General features: G+C 44.9%; 2 protein-coding genes across 4 annotated transcripts in view; both read right to left on the bottom strand.

Moving 5' to 3' along the window:
- Window positions 1-9667, bottom strand: part of nup214 (nucleoporin 214) — a 125079-nt gene extending 115412 nt beyond the window's left edge. For both annotated transcript variants that reach the window (XM_063073643.1, XM_063073644.1), the window contains exons 1-2: window positions 8049-9667; window positions 353-548 (exon numbers count right to left, since the gene is read on the bottom strand). In XM_063073643.1, the coding sequence (XP_062929713.1) occupies window positions 353-548; window positions 8049-8090 (238 nt within the window). In that variant the 5' untranslated portion in view covers window positions 8091-9667. The remainder of the gene's footprint in view (window positions 1-352; window positions 549-8048) is intronic.
- A 146-nt stretch (window positions 9668-9813) lies between these two features.
- Window positions 9814-24067, bottom strand: part of LOC134359870 (allograft inflammatory factor 1-like) — a 50040-nt gene continuing 35786 nt past the window's right edge. Inside the window, exon 6 of one of the 2 annotated variants that reach the window (XM_063073645.1) lies at window positions 9814-11728. In XM_063073645.1, coding sequence (XP_062929715.1) covers window positions 11641-11728 — 88 coding nt within the window. In that variant the 3' untranslated portion in view covers window positions 9814-11640. The remainder of the gene's footprint in view (window positions 11729-24067) is intronic. The other variant, XM_063073646.1, reaches the window with a different exon arrangement.

The following is a 24067-nucleotide window of genomic DNA, read 5'->3' on the forward strand; positions in this document are numbered from 1 at the left end:
AAGAATATGCAGAGAATGGAGGGATATAGGGATTAGTGTAATCAGGCATCATGTGCTTAATTAGTTCAGCACAACATTAAGGTCTGTTCTTATGCTGTATTTGCTCTACGCTAATTTCCCTGTAATCCAATATATTGAAACATTGCAGTCTCTTTTCAGAATTCCCAGGGTATCTTAATAAACCTGCTGAGCCTGTGCAGCAGCAGTTCTGAGGCCAAAGCACCCTCTCAAAAGGTGCACTGCCCATGCCTGAGAGAAAACCTTTTCAAAGCACGCACATTACTCTGGGCTAAAAGGGAGCAGTCAAGTTTTCCCACAGTCTAGCTCAAATAAAGATTCTCAGTGCACTTACTAATTTCATTTATACTTCCTTCTTCCTTGTCAGCCAAAGAAATGTATTCACTACTGATAATTTTTAGGCCTCCGTTGCCTCCCATAAAAGTGAGTCCGTAAGTATTGGAGATGACTAGGAGATTGACCCTGTCCTTCGGCAATTCATCAGGAGACTGAAAGACACGGATTCTCTTCATTTGTCGAAACATGAAGTACTGCAGAAGAAAATTTGACATGTTTAAACACCAAGCATTACAACACTCACTAAAGGAAACCAGTAAAACTTAAAGTGGACATCAAAGCAACAAGACAATCCATGCATGAGGATTAAAAACATTGGCATAAGTTGCTGGGCCTTAGGAAAAAACAAGGACAAATTGGATAGCAGTGTCAAAAAGCTCATACTGATATAAATGATAACATGGCAATCATCAACATTATATGATTGTACAATTACTAGCCTCCGTCACATCAGCTTTGTTGCAACAGTTGTACTACCTTAGAACCTTTACTGCAACTGAAATCTGAAATAAAACCACAGCATGCTGGAAAAGCATTTTCAGGATTGCCAAAACATCAGAGAACATTGATGAAACTCAACATGGAAAAGCTGCTGCAATCAACTAAGAAAAAAGTCAAAGTTTGTAAGACTGATGGTATTTTGGCATTCATTACAAGGAAACTGACTACAAGAATAAAATGATGCAAGTTGTGGAGCCTAATGGCAACTCCTTTACTTGCATCCTCGGAAACAGCTGTATTTCTATCTTTAATATCTCTATTTGAAGACCCTGACCTGGAGTTACACGCTGACTTCAGTTGTTTGCAGGAATGGGACTTACTCTCAAGGTCTCACAACTGGCCGCTAATTGATATACCAAGGATGCGGCCTAGAAGACTAGCGCGCCTTCAGGGTTCCGGGATTTCATGGCTCTGGAGGCGGACGGACTCGAGGTCAGTGCCTCCACAGGAAATTGGTGTGTCGTGGGAGTACAGGGAAGATTGAAAGCAGTGAGCTGGCTGCTGGCTGTGTGCCCAGAGACCCGAGTTCTTTGGGCACAGAGCTCAGAAAAAGCGACACAATAGACTTTTAACATCATAAATCAACGAGCTGTTTCGTTATGTCTCCCCTCTCGCTGTAAAACAGGGACAGCTCTTTTTCCCTTATTAGGGAGAGAGAGAGAACCTGTGGTATGTCGAATTACTGAGTGAACGAGCAGTCTTTGGAGGTACTGCAAGTCTGTGTCTTTATTGATGCTTTGCTGCACACTAGGGTGCTCGGTGGGGAATGCCAATACTTTTTTGCTGGTAAGGGAGGGGGGATCATTGCTTTGCTGCTGCTTATGCATGGGAGAGGGGAGCTAGGGGGTGGGCTTTAGGGTTCTAACATTTAATTGTCATCATTCTTTGGGGCACTCTTCTGATTTCGTGGATGGTTGCAAAGAAAAAGAATTTCAGGATGTTTATTGTTATACATTTCTCTGATATTAAACATACCTTTGAAACCAAATTAATTCACACCCAGTGCACAGTTTTAAAATCATTACCTAAAAAAAAGGATATACTTGTCATTGAGGTGGTGCAATGAAAATTTACTTGATTAGCTCCAGAGATGTCAGATTTGCTAGGTGAGGAGATACTGAGAAAACTAGATGCGTTTTCTCTCAAATTTAAAAAAACGAGAGGAGATCTCATCGAAACTTGAAAAAATACTTGCAGGACTCAACAAGCTGGATGGCGGACTGAGGAACCAAGAACTAAAGGTTACACTTCCAGACCAACGTGCAAGAAAGTTATGACTGAGCCAAAGGGGAATTTCTTATCCAGAAGACAGTGTATCTTTGGAATTGTCAGAGTGCTGCAGAGGTTCAGTTGCAGGGTTCGTTCAAAAAAAGAAAGTGATAGATTTCTCATCAGTAGGGAGACAAGAGAAAAGTGGTCAATGCCAGAAAATAGCATTGAGGTACATAATAGATGACTTAAAGGGCCAAATAATCAACTCTTGCTTCTATTTCTTTTGCATTGGAAGCAATTCAAACAAGTTTTAATCGACCAGTATCAAGAATGAGCTGGCTATCAGTTACTTTTGTATGTGACGGAGTTTAGAAGAGTCAAAAGTAATTCGATTGAATTTTAAAAATCCCAATGGACTCTGACAGGAGGACTGTGCAGAGGATTTTTCTTTTGGAGGAGAATCTAGAACTAAAGTGATAATTGTTTAAAACTGAGAGTTTTGGGTTGTTTTATCCGAGGATCCCGAGGCTTTGAAATTCTCTTCTTCAAAGGGCAGTAAAGGCAAAGACAGATGGATTTTTGAAAAGAAAGGTTACCAGAGATATGCAAAACTGCAGAACTAAACTTACACTAGAGCAGCCACAACCTTACTAAATGTTGTAATCATCATCCTAATCCATATGCTTAAGATGGAAAGGTTTTGATACAACTAAAGATGGTTGGGTCTGGGACACCGACATGAGGCTGGAATGACTGGCCTCAAACAATCATCTTGGCTGTCAAGGGATGGTCCAGCCCAATCAGTGATTTTCCCTTTGGTGCCCATCAAATCCAGCCCTTTAATGTCACACTCAGTCAAACACTGCCTTGATGTCAAGGGAAGTCACTTTTACCTTGCCTCTGCAATTTAGCTCGTAAACGTTTGGACTGAGACTATAGATTCATGTAGCCATTTGGCACAAAAACACGATCTTCAACCTATCATATACATGCCATTCGCTATATTTATTGATACTAGTCCCATTTGCTTTGGCAATTCAAGTGCTTGTCTAGATGCTTCTTAAATGTTATAAAAGTACCTGCATCTCACAACCTCCTCAGCATTTCAGATTCCATTGACTCTCTGTATGAAAAATTTCTTCTTCAAATCCTACCTAAACCTCCTATATCTAACCTTACATATACAGTTGCAAGAAAAAGTTTGTGAACACTTTGCAATTACCTGGTTTTCTGCACTGATTACTCATAAAATGTGGTCTGATCTTCATATAAGTCACATTAATATACAAAGACATTCTGCCCAAACTAATAACTAATAACGAACAATTGTACATCTTCTCCTCAATACTGAGTGCACTATTTAAACAATCACAGTCTAGGTTCAAAAAGTATGTGAATCTCTGGGATAATGCTTTCTACAAAAGCCATTTGGAGTCAGGTGTTCCAACCAATGAGAAGAGACTTGAGGTGTGGGTTGTAGAGCTGCCCTGCCCTACAAAACGGATACACAAAGTCAAGTTACTGACAGCGCTTGCTCTTCTCAAGAAAGATTTGTTTACATGCGCCGTGCCTAGATCAAAACAACTTTAGAGGAATTGTAGAGATGCATGAAGCTGGAAAAGGCTACAAAAGCATTCCCAAAGACCTGAGTGTTCACCAGTCCGCAGTAAGAGAAATTAATTCATTACTGTCGCTACTCTCCCTAGGCCTGATCAAAGATCACAACGTGCAGTGCTTAAGGAGGTGTACAAGAACCCAAGGGTAGCAGCAAAAAGACACACAGGAATCTCTATAACTTGCTGAAGTCTCTGTTCACGTGTCCACTATCAGAAAAACACTGAACAAGAATGGTTTTCATGGAAGGACATGAAAAGTACAATTGTTCATGTGTTGCTACTTTTGGCAGATTGTGTTTGTCTATTATTGTGACTTAGATGAAGACCAGACCACAATTTGAGTAATTAATGCAAAAAAACAGATACTTGCAAAGGATTCACAAACTTTTTCTTGCAACGCCATGTCCTCGTATTTTAGACAACCCCCACTAAATGAGATTGTTATCTACTCTACTTACCAACCCCCTCGCAATTCTGTATACCTTTGAAGTATTTCTACAGGTTTATAAAGATTGACTTTAAAATATTACTACAGGTTTATAAAGCACTGAATGGTCTGGGGCCAAAATACATCTCTGATCTCTTGCTGGATTGTGAACTTTCCCGAGCTCTCAGGTCATCTGGGGCGGGTCTGCTTACCGTCCCCAGGGTCAAAACTAAACATGGTGAAGCAGCTTTTAGTTACTATGCACCACATATCTGGAATGGCTTTCCAGGGGATCTGTAGTCTGCCACTTTAAGCTCTTTTAAATCAAAGCTTAAACATAGAACATAGAAATCTAGAGCACATTACAGGCCCTTTGGCTCACAATGTTCAGGTGACCATGTAACCTACTCTAGAAAGCGCCTAGAATTTCCCTAGCACATAGCCCTCTATTTTTCTAAGCTCCAGGTACCTACCTAAGAGTCTCTTAAAAGACCCTATTATATCCACCTCTACCACTGTTGCTGGCAGTGCATTCCACACACCCACCACTCTGTGTGAAAAACTTATTTCTGACATCTACCTTGTACCAACTTCCAAGCACCTTAAAACAATGGCCCCTCGTGTTAGCCAGTTCAGCCCAGGAAAAAGCCTCTGGCTATCCACATGAACAATGACCTCTCAAGTGAAGGCTTAAAACTTTGCTTTTCGCTGTAGTTTTTAATTAGAATCTCTGCATTGTAACTTCTATTTATCATATCTATTTTTGTGTGATTTTATTCTCTTACATATTGTTTGATATTTATATATTATTCTATGTAAAGCATTTTGAACAGCCCTGTGTTTGAAGAGTGCTATATTAATAAACTGGCTTGCTTTGTTGCCACTTCCAGAGATCAATGGGCTTGTATCCCAAGGTCCCTCTGTTCACCTACAGTCCCACTGTCCTACCACTTACTATGTTTGTCCTTTTCATGTATCTGAGGCCTTCCGTTGACCATGGATGTTGCGTGCCAGCTGTCTATGTAATATGCAGACTAGTACACAAACAAGCCAGGGCAGTCTGATATGGAGAGCAAGCCATTGCCCGTGCAGCAGGCTCCCCCTTGCCTCGCCACACAGCTGATGAACCCAAAGGAACAGCAGAGACTGACATAGTTTGGTACCAGCAGCATCACAGGAGTTGCCAGTCAGCATTGAACTCAATGTAGGACAGCCTTAAGGACTCCAGCTCCGGATTTTTCCCTTGGGGTTTACTCCCAAAGCCTTCCCCATGAGTGGGTATAGCCAAAAGGTAGTGGAGGTTAGAGATCATAATTTTCCTTCTCCTGGTCCAGCTGCCAGGTACGGTTGATGAGCTATGTTCTCTCTAAGCCGTGCGTGTGTGCGCATGCGCACACGTTCTTCAACCAGCGCACAAAGGAAACTAATGTGCACACAAAGGTTAGTTACCTGAAATAATGTAGTAATTAATAATTATACTTATTGAAAATAATCTTTTAGCTAAATGTTCCTGTTAACTAGTCTATTTTTCAAATACCACAATGCACGTCACTAATCTACGTTACCTCACCTCTCCTGTTCCGGTTTGTACAGCTGCATCACGGCGGCAGCCATCTTTGGCGGACAGTGTTCATATCGTAAAGTTTACAAAGATCTGTTTCAAATCCTGTAGATAGCTTACTAAGTTTTTACTGAAAAAATATTGATTCACTATGTCAAATTCAAAAGAAGCGAAGGGCATGAAGCGCAAAGGACAAAGTGGCAAAGTCAAAGTTTTGCTAAGCCAACAAAGTGAAGAAAACGACACAGTAGATACAAGTTCGCTGTTGACCTTTATAAATAGTCTTTGTGTTCATTTAGAAGGAAGGTTTCCTGAAGATGAGGTACAAAAATGGTCAGCTTTTGATTTCTCGGCAATTGCAGACTGTGACTTCACACTTGGCGATGAACAAGGTAATGCCTTATGTCTAAAATATCATGATTTTCTAGCTGAAAATACTGTCATAGTTAGACAGTATTTTCCGTGCAAGAAAAAAATTAAACCCAAACTGATTTCAAACTTTGCTCAAATGGTGGCACTTGTACTTCAAAATGAAGTTTTGCGACCTTGCACAGTTGATGGACATTGGGGGAACCTTTCTTGCGTCTAGTGCGGTCTGTGAGCGAGGTCTTAGCCCAATGAATCAACTCAAAAACAAGCTGAGAAACCATTTAGGTGAATGTCATTTGGATATGTTAATGAGAATCAAAAGCTATCAATTGGATGGAAGTTCTATTTAGTCGAGATAGAGTTTACAAAAAATGGCTAAATGCCAAAGACAGGAGAGAGAAAAAATAACTGAGTGACTTAAACATGTATATTACTTTGTTGTTATTCTGTGCAGTTTTATGTCAAATATTTTGTAAACCTACATAAACTGTGCCATGTGTGCATTCAGTGCTCACATACTTTTGAAGCAGGAAAAATATTTGCACAACGTAAGATTTTTGCACACACTGACTACGAAAAATTAGAGGGAACATTGCTGATGAGCCCAAGCTGCCTGAAGCGACTGGTTTAAGGGCACTAGTAACCTGCCTTTCCCTGTCTTCTGTCAGCAGAAATGGTTTCACCAGGCTTGGTAGTTAAACCACATGTAAAGGCCAAGAGTCGGTGTTGGTTGTCAGAGGCTATTTGAGGCGCAGGCCATTGGGAACATTTAATAGATTGTGGAAGCTTATCCCCACTACCTCTTCCAACTACGACAACCTTAAGGAACATGAATGACATTCATTCATACATGACCTTCCAAAATGCATAATTTCACACTTGCCACGATTAAACTTCATCTGCATTGTTCCACACAGTTTTCCATTTGAGCAGCATTACACTGTTGGCTACGACAGTTTTCCTGGTCATATACAGAATCACATGAGGTCTTCAGCAGAGAAATCCAAAAGTGGGCATTAGTGAACAGGTTGCTGGTGAATAAGTGCAACTTGATAACACTGATAATTACCCCTTTACTTTACAATGATTGGGAGAAGACTGATTCTGCAATAATCAGCTGGATTGTGGTGCTTTTTATGCATATGGTTTATCTAGGCAATGTTCCACATTGTTGGGTGGATGCCAGTGTTGTAACTGTACTGGAATCACTTGGTTTGAGGGCAGATCTTCAGCATCGCTGCTGAAATTCTGCCTCCTCTCACAGCCCTTATTGTATCCGGTGCTCATCACACTGAATTAATCAATTTGATTAAACACCAGTTTTGTGTCACTTCAGCTTGCTCCTGAGATCCCCACCACAAGCAGAAGAACTACAGGCCGGTCTGCAGCACGCACCTTCTGGGCCCCGCCATCACTATGGGAATATTCATGGAGACTACTCCCCCAACCAGTTGTTCAATTACACACCATAATTCATAATGGTGGACAATGATTGCAGATGTGACATTACTGCAGATGTTTTATCTGATCCACTACTTGAGAGATCATTAAGTATTTTCTACTTTTCTGTTTTGCTGATAATCACGCGTGTAGTCCTCTGTTGCAGCTTCATCTACATTTTTTAGTATACCCAGAGCTGCTCCCAAGTTAGAAATAGCCAATCAATAGCTCACTATTTCCCTGTTACACAGATTATAAAATATCTTCTCAGGATACTCAAAAATTACTTCGTACTGTTTATTAACTTGGTCCTCGTGAGTAGTTAACTGTGAACAGCAAGTAAACCACGCAAATTTCAAGGGTTAACATAACATACACATTCTGTCCGCAACAATCACACTCGAGGACAACACCACCACCCGTACTCACGCTTTCGTTCCCACTTCTTATCCGTCACTCGCTTCATCCATCACGCTCATCATCAGCATGTCACTCCATCATCATAACTCTCTGTTACCCCCATCAGTGAACTCCAACAAGTTTCTTTCACCAGATGTTCACAACTTACCTTCATCTCCCTGTCGGGGGCAGCGGCCACAGCATCCCCCATCGTAAGTCACTTATTTCCCGCCGCCAACCAAACTGCGAACAGCAGCCACCAGGTCCCGGCTCAAGCAGGCCACAACACGCGTCATTTCCGGTATCTCTTCACAATCGATGTCAAAGTCACGCGAGAGTGAACGGGCGGATTGACAGCTCCCGAGCCGCCGGCGTCAGGGCGGGAGGTGGCATCGCGTCACTCCGGTCCGGGCGTGGAGAACTGAGTTAAAGTTGTAAATGCTTATATCTAACACATTTTTGCTGAACGTTAGAACTTCGGTTCTTCGCTTGAGTCTTATCCACGTGAAGAAGAACATGCATTTTTATAGCACTTTTAGAAACTCCAGAATGTTTTAGAGCCCTCCAAATGCCACAATGTGCAAATCGTTGCCCTCAATTTATTCTCAATAGCTTCCAAAAGAGGGCAAAATGACATATAAAAAACACTTTAACTTTCCGTTTGGTAATGCCAAATTATTGTTAATAATTGGGAGGTCTTGGGGTCCAACTCAGCTCACTTTCAAATAGTACCATAGACTATTAGACATGACTGGCAAACAAGATTACAAATGTTTCAGCCTTTAGCATGAGGTCCACTATTGTTATGGAGATAGATATCCTTACTCTTCTTATTAGTTGCTCGGTTGTCTACCATTATTCATGAATAAAAGTCGCAGCTGCAGAACTTTGATAATCGATTGAATCTGTCTATTGTGTCTAATTTTTGCTATTTAGCACCCATGCAACTTTACCATTGTCCACACCTCATGTTTTTGGGACCCACTATGGCCTGCGCTCATAGGACACTGGACAAAGTATCTAGAACATAACAGAGCAGCCATACAAAAGGCCTTGCTGTCCTCCTCCACATCGATGCAGCAATGAAGAAAGCAAGACAGGGGCTATTTTCATTCAGAGTTTGAGGAGATTTGGTTTGTCAACCAAAACACTCAAAAACTTCCACAAATGTACTGCGGAGAGCATTCTGTCTGACTGCATCACCATCTGATATGGGGTAGGGGGGACTACTACTGCATAAAATCTAAGTAAGTTTACAGAAACTTGTAAAATTAGTCAGCTCTGTCATGGAGTCTAGCTTCCGCAGTATCCAAGACATCTCCAAGGGGCGGTGCCTCAGGAAGGCAGTGGCCATCATTAAAGACCCCCACCACCCAGGACATGCCCTTTTTTCATGGCTACGGTCAGCAAGGAGGTACAGAAGCCTGAAGGCACACACTCAGCGATTCAGGAACAGCTCTTTCCCCTCTGCCACCTGATTCCTAAATGGACATTGAACTCATGAACACCATCTCACTACTTTTTTTTTTAATTTGTTTTTTTTGTGTTGCTTATTTTAACCTAACTATTTAATGTCTATTACAGTATATATTTACTGTAATTCCATTTATTTTCTCAATATTGATTTATCATGGATTTCATTGCACTGTTGCTGTAAAGTTAACAAATTTTATGACATATGCTGGTGATATTAAACCTGATTCTGATTTTGAATATCCCTTGATTTTGACACATTCAAACAATAATGAACCTCAACCTTTATTTGCTCAATCAGTATCCATAGTAAGGACACACGCCTCGGTGTGTCCAAGACAGAAAAACTTTTGATGCCATCTTGTTACACATCTATGCACATGAGCATCAGTGAATCCCTCTACTAGAGCTGTGAAGCGTTACAGCCAATTATTCGAAATAAACATTTGAATGTTTATGGTTGAACAAAGTGAGACTAACTTCCGTTAAATAATTGGTTTATTCGGTGTCTGAAGCTGTACAAAATCATGGAATGAATCATTATTCCTACAACACAATATACTGAAACTTCCACATACAGGGAGGTGAACAGAGAATAAGCAGAAACTATTTCCTAAAGTCAAAACCAATGAGCTGAGAGAATGAGAAATAAATTGTACATCAGAGGCAGGAAAGGTGGCAGAAATGGTGTGGTATTGGCCAACTTAATCAAAGATTATTAACAAAACATTAAATATTACAAAAGCAAAAAGGATTTACAACAGTGAAACCAGAACTCTTGAGATTACTCATTTAATGCTGGCAAGAGTATATATTGAGATCATATTGGTGCAGTCACATAGAAGTCCATATAATCCTTCCTCACGTGTAAGTATTACGGTTGATCATCATTCTCAGTCCCCCACACTTGCCAGAACCCAACACCCCTTAAGCATCCAAAAATCTATCACTCTCATGCACAAATGCTGGAGGAACTCAGCAGGTTGTGTGTTGCTCTGGATTCCCAGTATGTACAGAATCTCGTGTTTATAACATGCTGAGTTCCTCCAGCATTTTGTACACATTGCGCTGGATTTCCAGCATCTGCAGAATCTCTTGTGTTCACGTGACCTGCTGAGTTCCTCCAGCATTTTGTGTGCGTAGCTCTGGATTTCCAGCATCTGCAGAATCTCTTGCATTGATAATTCTCAAATTTTATTCACTCAGGTTGGAGCAACTTTGTCTTGACTGTGGTGTGATCTGCAGGAAATCTTTATAAGGTTAAGAAAATATTTTCTCATGTAGGTGCAAGAGAAAATACTTCCACTTCTGTTGAGACTGGAACGTGGGATCCTAAAACTAAGTTAATCAAATCATACACCAAATGGAAGATAGTAGATAGAAATTAGGCCAAATGGGCTGCAATTAAGCATAGAGGTGGGTTATCTCTGATTACCCCTCCCATACCATTGTTTAAGGTAGTGCCACCAGATATAATGAGCACCACATGAAATAGCAGCAACTTACTGAGGGATAGGAAGGAACTGGAGTACCGATCTATTTGAAAAATACCTCACCGGGCTTTGAAAAGTAATCAGATTGGTGCAAGAGGAAGTAAACTTGGATTTTCATATGGCACATTGTGCAACCCGGGATATCCCAAAGTTCTTCACAAAAAATTACTATTTTTAAAGGGCAAGAATGGTAATGAGTACTGCATATGCAGCAAGCTCCTAGTATTGGTATAATGACCCAATAATCTACTGTGATGGTGTTGGTCAGGGAAAATCCTCAACCAGGACACTATATAGAAACCACCTTTTCTTCAAACACATGCAAGGGGAACCTTTTACATCTACCTCGGAGAACAGTTAGGATTTATCCAAAAACTGCACCTCCGATGATGCTGCACACCTTGGGAAAGATGTTGGTAGTATGGACTGGGGACTGAAGTCCTTGGAGTTCGAAACTACATCTTCCTCGCTCCAAAGTAACAATGCTACCCAAGGAACCAAACGTGAAACTTAAATATTGAAGATTAGGGGACTGCAACGAAAAGGGCATTACTATATCCAAAACTGGCCGAGCCTGCCGGATAATGTTAGATTGATAATTACGCAATAAGATGAATTTGAAAAATAGCAGATAAGAATGCTGAGTCTTGACTGACAGGGGCTGCAAAGAGCTTAGTTTGCTGCAATTCCACTCACCCACCACCTCAAAAAGGCCAAGATAAAACATCCCACAAGGCTACTGACAATCCAAGACAGGTGCGTTGTCGTTCCCAGTTCTTCATCAGCAGCTCAGAGTCACGGGAGGCTGGAGATGTCCCTCTTAGCAGGAGGTCTTGTGGGTTTTGAACCATTTCCGTCACTTTTTCCTTCAAACATCATAATTCTGTAAAGAAATGCTTTAGCTTCAATTTAATTTTTTAAACTTGTGGTATTAGAATGAAAGGAAATTTTCAAACAATACTCTTTTAGTGCACCTGAATAATATAAAAATATTGGGGGGGGACTTTCATTTATATTAGCAACACACTCAAAATGCTGGAGGAACTCAGCATCTATGGGAAAAAGCACAGTCGATGTTTCGGGATGAAACACTTCGGGCAGGACCCTTTCGTAAATGAAAGACTTTCATTTATACTGTTCATTTCCAAGAAATCCCAAATCATTGCACAGGCACTGAAATAGTTTGGAATGCACTTAGAATGACAGTGCTACAACACAGGAAACAGGATAGCTAATTTGTGCACAGTAAGCTCCCACAAATACCGATCTGATGATGATGAATGGATTCACAACATAACTTTGTTTATTTTTAAACGGTGCTGGGGATGTAACCAGTGAGAGTTGAAAGAGTCTTGGTTTATATCTAGAAAACTGCACCTCTAGTAGTGCAGCCCCCCTCAGTACTGTTTGAGAATATCAGCCTGTATCAAGCATGTAGCAAATCACGGCAACTGGACTTGCTCCGTTGCCCAGAAGACATTTCGCCGCTCATCCAAGAGGCTGCATCAGTTCTGATCTATGGTGGGTAGTTTTCCGGCTTATAAACTCTGAGAGTTGTTTAAAGGTATAGCAATCACATGAGGGTCGTTAGGAGTCATAGAGGTAACGAGAGAATCATTAGCCTTATAGTCCAACAGAGGGGTTAAGGAAGCCATCTTTGTCAAACTGGAAAACCCATCCCTGAACAGAGGGGGTGGGGTACGACACCACCTATCAGCTACTTACAATACAGCCCTTACATCTCTATCTCGGCGTCTCCACAACAGCTCCCGCCTCCATTCGTGCCAAGATAAGACTAGTGACCCTCTTGTTACCTCTACAACTCTTAACAACCCTCATGTGATTGCTATACAGTACCTTCAAACAACTCACAGAGTTTATAAGCCGGAAAACTACACACCAGGGATCAGAACTGATGAAGCCTCTCAGATGAGTGGCGAAATGTCTTCTAGGTAACATGGCAAGTCCAGTTGCCTTGACTTGCAATGCCAGTGATGACTGAGAACCTTCATAGACAAGTATCGGTTTGTATTTCTGTGTTTTAAGACTCAGCCACCGAAGACATTTAAAGGCCACATGTCAACACCCACATTGTCTCACAACCCCAGCCCCACCAAAGTGTCCCACAGTCTAGTTCCAAATTTTATAAACAGGGTAATTATTGACAGCACTATCTGTTAAGAGACGGGATGCAAATGGTACACTGCAGAGCAAATAAAAGTAAATTTCCTCAGGGATCAGTTTTGTTAAAGTTCAATTCCTTACAGTAAACGCAGGATATTTTCTCAAGAAACGTGCATGGAATTGAGTGTAGTCACATATAACACAAGCTCAGATGTAAGCTCATCTTGCAGTCAGGAATTTCCCAACCTTCTCCCTTCTGACGGGCTACCTATTGCAAATAGGATCTCGAGATACTCGACACATTTAACAAGATCATCTGGCCTTTGGATGTTGCCTAAATGGGCAAAGGAGTAGATTCTCTCACAGCAGCAGAACAGTTTAACAAAGGCACTAAATAAATAGAGCAAACACCTGGGGTCAGTCCCAGGGAAGGGAAAGGTAGGTGTGAGAAAGGGTGGCGAATGTGAAGCAACAGACTGGAGGAACTCCAACACAAGAGATTCCGCAGATGCTGGAAATCCAGAGTAACACACACAAGATGCTGGGGGAACTCAGGTCAGGCAACATCTATGGAGAGGGATAAGAGCTGGCATCTCAGGCTGACAGCCTTCGTCAGGACTTGCCGGAGGCACTCAGCAAACTGAGCAATATCCATGGGAGGAAAGGAATTGCCAACATTTCAGGCCCAAACCCTGCATTAGGACTGGGAGTAGAGAGACAAGGTAGCCAATATAAAGAGGAGAAGGGAAGTGGTGAGAAAGGAGTCTGAGGTGATTGGAAGACTTGGAGGGAGGGAGGAGATGACAGGGAGATCATGCCAGGTAGGGGAAGGGAGCAAAGGTGGAGTTGGGAGTGGTGACGGGTGAATGAGAAATGGAGGCAGGTAAAGATGGTAGATGGAACAAGGGTGGTGGAAGAGGAGAGCAGTATGAATGTTGGAGACAGCTGCTGGAGGGAGATAAGCAGGAACGCATAGGACTAACACCCCCCCCTACCCAATCATAATTGACTGATTACAAGGGTGAACTGTGCAAAGTGCATTGATGGAACCAAGAGGGGGAGGGGGAGATCGTAGGTGGCGGGGGGGGGTGAGTTTGTGATAAAGGGAACAAAGCTGACAGGACTGCAGGAGGATCAGAAGAAGAGGAGTGCTGAAACAACCCACCAGATGTGGTAAGTACTGAAAATTAGAGTTGTAGACGAGCCTAGGTTGTCCTCCAATGTGCATTGGGCCTCACCTTGGCACTAGACAAGGCTGAAGATGGACAGGTCACTGTGAGAACATGCAGGGGAATTGAAACAGCACGCACCTGAAAGATGAGGAATGCGATTACAGACTGAGTGCAGGTGCCCTGCAAAGCTAACACCCTCCCTTGATCTGGAGAAAATGTGGCGGCGTCTCATTGCAACTGGAAAATGATATGGTGAATGTGGGGGCTGAAAGCGTGACAGGTGAGGACTAGGTAAACTCTCTCTGTACTTTCTGGGGGGAGATGGGGTGTGAGACACAGTATGAGACAAGGAGATGGTTCATCAGCCACAGCAGAAAGGAAGCCACACTTCCTGATAAAGGAGTCCCAATGTACAGATGTCCTGGAATGGAAGAGCTCATCTTTATTTCATTGTGTTTGTTTATTGAGATACAACGTGAATTGGCTCTTTTGGCCTTACAAGCTGTGCTGCCCAGCAACTCCCGATTTAACCCTAACCTAATCAGGGGACAATTTACAATGACCAATTAACCTATCACACATTCAGCGATTCAGGAACAGCTTCTTCCCCTCTGCCATACAATTCCTAAATGGACACTGAACCCATGAACACTACCTCACTTTTTTTAAAATTATCCAAGATATTTTTAATCTAACTACTTAATATGAATATACTTACTGTAATCGATTTACTTTTTTCTTTCTATGTTATCATATATTGCATTGTACTGTTGCTGTTAAGTTAACAAATTTCATGCCACATGCTAGTGACAATAAACCTGATTCTGATACCAACTGATACATCTTTGAACTGTGGGAGGAAACCGGAGCACCCGGAGGAAACCCACGCAGTCACGGGGAGAACGTACAAACGCCTTACAGGCAGCGGCTGGAATTGAACTGGGGTCGCTGGTACTGTAAAGCATTGTGCTCACCGCGACACAATCCTTCCATGTGGTGGAGACGAAGAAACAGTGAGAAAGTGTAGCATCCTTACAAGAGACAGGGTGGGAATAGATGTCATCTGTGGGAGTCAGTGGTTTCGTAGGAAATATCTTTATTTCCCGAGATGGAGGTGAAGAGATCTAGAAAAGGAGGACAGGTGTTGAGTTGGTGAATAATCTATAGCGATAGGTAATGCAAGCAATATAAGAAGATATTGAGATATTAGAGAGGGTGAAAAAAAAAATCACCTTTTTCATCCTGGCAGTGATGCGAGATATCCACCAGAATGAAAAAAACTGAGAAGACTGAGATTTTTTGGTAAAGATAAGACTGCTAGAAGTCTTTGAAGTTTTTAATTGGTGTCATACTGCAAAGAGCTATTTTCATTTATGGGTTTTACAGCATTTATAATCATTGAGGTTAAGTTATTTACAAATTAAATGAGGAATTCAGCAGAACCTATCCTATTGAAAATGTGGTAAGGAGTGGAAATGACTACCACAGTGAACAGTTAAGGGAAATAACAATGATGTATTAAAGGGAAGTTGGATCAGTACCCAGGGGAGAAAGGAGCAGAGGTTTTGCTGATGGAGGAAGAAGAGTGGGAGAATTCTTCTGTGGAGCATTATCAGCATTAATACCTGCTGATTTAGTGCTCTGCGAATCCAGGATAGCAGAGAGGGATTTTTTTTTATTGCATTAAAATTAGCTTTGTCACGCGCATCGATACATACAGTGAAATGCGTTGTGTGTGTCAAATCAAATCTGAAGACTGTGCTGAGCAGCCCAGAAGTGTCACCATGCTTCCAACACCAACAAAGCATGCCCACAGCTCTCTAACCTTAACCGTACACCTTTGGAATGTGGGAGGAGACCCACGGGGTCATGGGGTGAACGTACAAACTCATTGCAGACACTGTAATAATACGCTAACCACTGTGCCTCCATGGATTTGGTCCAATATGCAGGCTTACATCTACGCAGTGAATCTGGGATGCAATGGTGATCAAAATACACTGTTGAAATCACAGTGAAAACCAGGGAATTACAAAAACAACCTAGATCCTGCACAGGGTGAGGTGGGTTCAGTTTGATTTTTGGACATTTTGATAGAATCCAGCGCATTAGCAAAATCCAAGTGGTATAATTCAGCACGCAGTGAAATCCCAGTTCATTGTGGAGGAATTCAGGAAACTCCAGGACAATTCCTGACAAGTATGGCAGAATTCATTCCAGGAAGTGTAGCAGGTTCTCCGTAATTCTACCTACACAGTCACCCCCACAGGCAGAGGCTGTAAATGCAACACGACTGATTGATATATACTTACAGTGCCCAACCTGTCAAAGAGTCCTTTCTCTCCAGTTGTTAATATAGCTAATTAACAAACAGTTTGGTAGTAAAACATGTAAAATTTTTTCGACATCACTCTCATTTACAGGCATGTACTGGATATTAACCACTGCATAGTTAGTTGTAAGAACATAAGAAATAGAAGCAGGAGTTCATCATCTGGCCCGCCAAGCATGCTCCACCATTCCGCAAGATCATGGCTGATCTAGTGGGCTGTAAGATTTCACTATGTCCAAGATTTCACACCATCCTGGGTCTGCAGATCACTGAATCATAAACACGAGCTTTGGATTGTACTGTCCACCAAATCACATCATGCACTTGGATTGGAACTTGGCATTGAGTTAAGCCCCACACTTCTGAGATCACACTGTGCACTAAATCTCACCATTCAATTCAGAGATGTCAGTCTGTCCTATCTCTGGTAACTGCTTCCTATTATAGCTTTGGGTACTGAAAACGGAGATGCCTATTTCTCCCTTATTAGGGAGAGAGAGAGAGAGAGAGAGAGCCTGTGGTATGTCCAATACCGGGTGAAATGCAAAGTCTTTGGGGTACTGCAAGTCTGTGTCTTTGCTGTTGCCTTGCTCATGCTTGAGTGCTCGGTGGCAGGTGCCGATGCTTTTCTTTAGCCGGTGGGGGGAAGGGGGGATTGTTGCTTGCTGCCACTTACATGCGGGGGGGGCTGGGGGGAGACTTTGGGGTTCTATTATTTAACTGTCATTCATTCTTTGGGGCACTCCTCTGTTTTTGTGGATGGTTGCAAAGAAAAAGCATTTCAGGATGTATATTGTATACAATTCTCTGACATTAAGTGTACGTTGAAACCTTGAACCACACCATACCCACCAGCAAACTCTAGACGAGGGGTTCCCAACCTTTTTTAAGCCATGGACCCCTACCATTAACGAGAGGTCCATGGACACCAGGTTGGGAACCTTTGCTCACTCGTCTATTAGAGATTCACTTGGAGTGCAGTGGAGTGTCTGAGCTTTCACATCCCTATAAAGAAGGAGTCTCATTAAAGTGCAGTTGAAACCCAAACAGAGGATAGGCCCTGTGAACGGCTTTAATGCCTGTACTCATTCTAAATCAACGCAGCCCCCTCATTTTGAGCTGAGTGACTCGAGCAATGATGCATCAACCCACAATAATCCATTCATCCCACTCTCTTATGGAGTAATTTAATTCCCATTTAAATGACGCAAGTGTAGGCTTGAGGTTGGCCAATGACAATGCAACAAATGATATCACTAACACGAAGCAAAGAGAGTGCATTTAGTGACTCTTCACTATATTCCTGCTTGGTTTTTATGCTCCATATTTCAAATACAAATTAATTGTTAAACGCCTCCAGCTTGCTTAAATGCAATAATAAACTGATGAAACTAAATTATTCTGTTCCACATATACATTTTGAAATTCTGTACACAGTTCTTGATCCTTAAGTATAGAGAATGATATAAAAACACTTATCTCCTTCAAATGGGGAAAAATATCATGGCTTTATAATTAATCCAAAAGTAAAAAGATTGTTACAATGACATCATATAATTGAGAATAGGTTATTACTTATTGATGCCATTTTATCCAGCTACCAACTAAAGAACACCACCCCTTTCCTCTATTCCCCAGTCTGACTTTTTACTTCTTCTCACCTATTACTTCCCCCTGGGTCCTCTCCTCCTTCCCTTTCTCCTACGGTCCACTCTTCTCTCTTATCAGATTCTTTCTTCTCCAGCCCTTTACCTTTCCCACCCACTTGGCTTCGCCTGTCACCTTCCAGCTAGCCTCCATCCCCTCCCTCCACCTTTTTATTCTGGCATTTCCCCACTTCCAACTCAGTCCTGAAGAAGGGTCTTGGCCCAAAATGTCAACTGCTTATTTATTTCCATAGACGCTGCCTGACCTGCTGAGTTCCTCCAGCATCTTGTGCATGTTGCTTTGAATTCCCAGCATCTGCAGACCTTCTCATGTTCATGATAAACTGAAGAATCCATCTTTATATTAAATCTTCATGATTTCAGAACATGCTAAGCATTTCACAGCCTATAAATTAATTTTTGAAGTAAAACCATGTCATAAAATGGAAAATTTATATGCCAAATTGCTCACAAGTCCCACAACTTATTTATATTGCATCTTTAACATTGCAAAACATCCCAAGGCATTCCAGAGGAATAATTATCCAAGTATGATATTGGATCACATTGCGATGAGTAATCAGATAGGAGGGACTTAACAGCAGTCCTGTGGAGATGAAAGGAAGAGAGGAGAGCTTTTGAAGAAAATTTCTGAGTTTTGGCGATAAGCAGCTCAAGGCGCAATCATCAATGTAGCAATGAAAATCTGAGCAATCCAAAATCAGGCAGTTATGTCTTGCAATCTTAGATGTTGAGAGGGTTGGATGAGGCATTACAGTTATTTACTTTGGTATCTCAACCATTGTTACGCTGCTGACAAAAAAAATCTGATCACAAAGGAAAAACCAGTTCTTATGCCGAGGTTTTCAGAATACAACTCTCATTTTAGTTCCAATCAGTACCAGTGGTATTGGAACCCTGAAACATCAGTGTCTATAGATTTCAACGTCCCTGCCTCTTCATGAGACTTTCACTGGTTCAATTTTGTAAAAGTTGGGAATTTCTAAATCCTCTCCAATGCCTTCTCTCAATTTCTGAGGTTAGATGTGACATTTACAAGTACCTCCAAAACAGCAAAGCATTTGGCACCCAGTTGCCATGTGTGAGATTGGCCATCATGTCTTTCAGTCCTATCTTTTGTCATTCCTACCTCTCCTTCACTTAATTCTGTCACTTCTGCCAATCAGCCTTCCCATCTTTTCAAAGACCACCCCTTTCATTCTATCTGCCTTTAGAGGCAAAACAAGTTTCAACTTTGACCTGATATGTTAACTCTGATTTCTACCCCATAGACACTGCTGATCTGATGTTTTACTCACTCTAATCCATGCCCATGCCTGTTTATATAGAAGGATACCTGTAGCCCATGGCTCATTGGCGATATTCCTGCCTCAAAGTCTTATGGCCAATAGTTTGACTCTGAGCAGCCCTTACTCAACAATGACCTCTCGGCCTGACATCTGGACCAAACAACAACCGAGGCCGGGTAGAAAAAAGACTCTGGCACAACATCGGCACTTTACAGAAAATACTTTTTGATTGTAGCCACAGTTGTTAGGCAGGAAACAGGGGAGGTAATGTAGCCCCCAGCAGCCTCTCAGAAACAGCCATATGATAATACTGTGGCGGCCCGCACACGCGGGACTCGAACCGCCATTGGGAGCCGCAGGCAGACATGCGATAGCGCATTTGGAACTACCCACTCGGGGCGGACCTTCTGGGGACAGTCTGACGTCACGTCCGCCCCGCGGGTCGCAGGGGCCCATGGGAGGGGAGATTTAAGCGCGCGATTTTGAATCAGTAAAGGCATTCTGAGCTCAGCTTTCTCTGCCTCCGTGTGTTTCTTTAGTAGCGCATTTGTGCGCGACTACATTGGTGACCCCAACGTTCCAGACAGCATCTGGAGCCAGCGACTCAGCGACCAGCCATGAGTTCGAGCAACTCACACAGTGTGGTCTCTCTGAAGCTCCCGACTTTCTGGGCCACTCAGCCCCACGTTTGGTTCGAGCAGGCTGAGGCCCAGTTCAATATCAGAAATATTACAGCCAACGCCACACGGTACTACTACGTGGTCAGCACGCTCGACCAGGAGCGGCAGGCCGGATCATCGACTTCCTACGCCAGCCACCAATGGAGGACAGGTACACTAAGCTTAAGGTGCTCCTGATCTGTACCTTCGGGCTCTCCCGCTGTGAACTCCTAGGCATGGACGGCATGGGCAACCACACGCTATCCGAACTCATGAATGATATGCTGGCGCTCATGGACGGCCATAAGCCGTGCCTTTTATTTGAACAGTTGTTCCTCGAGCAAATGCCAGAGGACATTTGCCTCCTCCTCGCGAGTGAGGATTTCAGTGACCCACGCAGGGTCGCGGCTAAAGCAGATGACCTTTGGCAGAGCAAGCAACGTAGAATAGCCTCCATTGGCCTAGCCACGATCGCACGCCCCAAAGCCCAGGCCCCGCGACCGAAGCCGTCGAGACCCACGGGGGAAAAAGACTAAAGTTCGGAACAATGGTGTTTCTATCACCAAAGATGGGGCTCAGGCACGCGCCGCTGCCGTCCACCATGTGCTTTTCCAGGAAACGCCGGGGCCAGCCGTCGCTAATGGCTACGATGGCTGGCCACCGAGACAGCCTTCTGTACCTCTGGGACCGACACCCCGGGCAGCGCTTCCTGGTAGACACCGGGGTCGAAGTCAGCGCACTCCCCCCCTCGAACATGGACACTCATAACGCAGTCCCAGGCCCCGAACTCACTGCTGCAGTATTCAGATGTACGGTCCACAAACTATCTCACTGCATTTCCGGTCCAGCCGTTTCACTTGGACTTTCACATTGGCAGCAGTGTCACAGCCACTACTAGGGGCAGATTTCCTACGAGCCACCTGCCTCCTGGTTGACCTAAAAGGCCGGCGTTTGGTCCACTCCGGGACGTTCCAGACTTTCCAGCTCAGAGAAGCCAAGCTACTGGCCCTCCACCTGGATTCCGTAACCCTCTCTGGTAACGAATTCGCCAGAGCGTTGGCAGAATTCCCCTCCATAGTCACCCCGCAGTTCTCCACGGCCGACCCCAAGCACGGCGTGCAGCACCACATCCCCACGCAAGGACTGCCGCTGCACGCCCGACCTCGCAGGCTCCCACCCGACAAGCTCCACCTCGCCAAGGAGGAGTTCCGTAAGATGGAAGAGATGGGAATTGTACGCTGCTCAGACAGCCCGTGGGCATCCCCGCTGCACGTGGTGCCCAAGTCCGCAGGAGGATGGAGGCCCTGCGGAGACTACAGAAGGCTCAACGACGCCACAACTGCCGACAGATACCCGGTACCCCACATCCAGGACTTCACGGCGAACCTGCACGGAGCGACCATCTTCTCGAAATTTGACCTGGTCAGGGGATACCATCAGATCCCAGTGCACCCCGACAACGTGCCCAAGACAGCCCTCATCACCCCGTTCGGATTGTTCGAATTCCTGAGGATGCCCTTCGGTCTCAAGAATGCAGCCCAAACTTTCCAAAGGCTCATGGACTCGGTGGGACGAGGCCTGGATTTCACTTTCATTTACTTGGACGATATCCTGGTGGCCGGCAGTTCGCACCAAGAGCACATGGGCACATTTGTGCCAGCTCTGCCAACGCCTGAGCAACCACGGACTGGCAATCAATCCAGCAAAGTGCCAGTTTGGGCTGACGGAGATCGATTTCTTGGGCCACAGAGTCAACCGACATGGCGCAGTTCCCCTACCGGACAAGGTCCAGGCCATCCGCCAGTTCCCCAAGCCCAGCACGGTCAAGGGCCTGCAGGAGTTCGTAGGGATGGTCAACTTTTATCATCGGTTCGTGCTGGCGGTGGCACGCATCATGAGACCCTGATGGTTCAGCCTGATGGCCGGCAAGGCCAAAGCAGTGGCACGGGACGCAGAGTCCACGCAGGCGTTCGCGCAGGCCAAGGAGGCGCTGGCAAAGACGGCCCTCCTAGTGATCCTGAGAGTCAATGTACCCACGGCACTCACAGTCGACGCTTCCGACATGGCAGTCGGCGGAGTCCTGGAGCAGCTCGTCGAGGACCAGTGGCGACCACTCACTTTCTTCAGCCGGCACCTACGGCCACCAGAGGTGAAGTACAGCACTTTCGACAGAGAGTTGCTAGCGCTCTACCTGGCTGTCCGGCATTTCCGGTACTTCCTCGAGAGAAGGGAGTTCACCGTGTATACGGACCACAAGCCCCTCACCTTCGCACTGGCCAAGGTATCGGACCCATGGTCAGCTCGGCAGCAGAGGCACCTGTCCTTTATTTCAGAATTCACCACGGACGTCCGCCACATCGCAGGGAAGAACAACGTCGTCGCTGACACACTGTCTCGCCCCTGACTCCACTCAGTAGGCATATCGTCCTCAGGAATAGACTACGCAGCACTGGTGGAAGCACAACGGTCGGACACCGAGATCCTGGCTTACCGCATCGCCGTTTCGGGGCTCCAGTTGGAGGACGTCTCCATCAGCCCGGCAGTGGATCGACTCCTGTGCAACGTGTCTACTGGCAAACCCCGACCCATGGTACCAGCAGCATGGAGGCGCCGGGTGTTCAACACGCTGCACATCTTGGCCCACCCGTCCATCCAGGCGTCCATCAAGCTGGTAGCGGACAGATTTGTCTGACACGGTTTGCACAAACAGGTCAGACACTGGGCCAGGACCTGCGTACACTGCCAGACCGCCAACGTCCAGCGGCAGGTGAAGATTCCCCTCCAGCAGTTCCAGCCGACGCACAGGAGGTTCCAACACATCCATGTGGACATCGTCGGCCCCCTGCCAGTCTCCCGGGGCGCCAGGTATATCTTTACCATGCTAGACAGATTCACCAGATGGCCGGAAACCGTACTGCTCGCAGACACGTCCACTGAGTCCTGCACCAGGACGCTCATTGCAAACTGGATCGCCAGGTTCGGCCTCCCAACGGACATCACCTCCGACCGAAGGGCGCAGTTCACGTCTGGGTTGTGGACAGCACTGGCGCAGCTCCTGGGCACCCAGCTGCATCACACCACAGCGTACCATCCCCAGTCCAACGGTTCGGTAGAGCGATGCCACCAGCATCTCAAGTCGGCCCTGATGGCACGCCTCATGGGCCCCAACTGGACAGGTGAGCTTCCCTGGGTCCTACTGGGCATCCGCACAGCCCCCAAGGAGGACCTGGACACCTCCTCAGCGGAATTGGTCTACGGCACCCCCCCAACGGTCCCAGGCGAGTTCGTACCAGAGGCCCAAGGTTCAGAAGAAACTCTAGCAGTGGTGCTAACGAGGCTGCGGGACAAGGTAGGGACCCTGGCACCAGTCCCGACCTCCAGGCATGGTCCCACGCCATCCTTCACTTCTAAAGACCTCTGAGACTGTGAGTATGTTTTCACTCGCAGGGGCATGCACAGGTCACCTCTACAGCGGCCATACGAGGGACCCTTCAAGGTGATCCGGCACAACGGATCCACGTGTGTCATGGAGGTGGGTGGCCAGGAAGAGACTTTTATAGTGGACCACCTCGAACCGGCACACTTGGACATTGAGCACTCAGTGAGGGTATCGGCACCGCGCCAGTGAGGCCGGCCACTCAGACTGGGGGCTCCACTCCCCCGATGGACGTTTCCGGCGGGGGGGGGGTGGTGTGGCGGTCCTCACACGCAGGACTCGAACAGCCATCGGGAGCCGCGGGCAGACACGCGGTGGCGCGTTTGGAACTATCCGCTCAGGGCGGACCTTCCAGGGACAGTCTGACGTCACATCTGCCTCGCGGGTCGCAGGGGCCCATGGGAGGGGAGATTTAAGCACGCGATTTTGAATCAGTAAAGGCATTCTGAGCTCAGCTCTCTCTGCCTCCGTGTGTTTCTCTAGTAGTGCGTTTGCGCACGACTACAATATACAAATAATCTGTTTATGGTGATGTTGGTTGAG

Source organism: Mobula hypostoma, chromosome 21 (genome assembly GCF_963921235.1).
Source record: "Mobula hypostoma chromosome 21, sMobHyp1.1, whole genome shotgun sequence".
NCBI lineage: Eukaryota > Metazoa > Chordata > Chondrichthyes > Myliobatiformes > Myliobatidae > Mobula > Mobula hypostoma.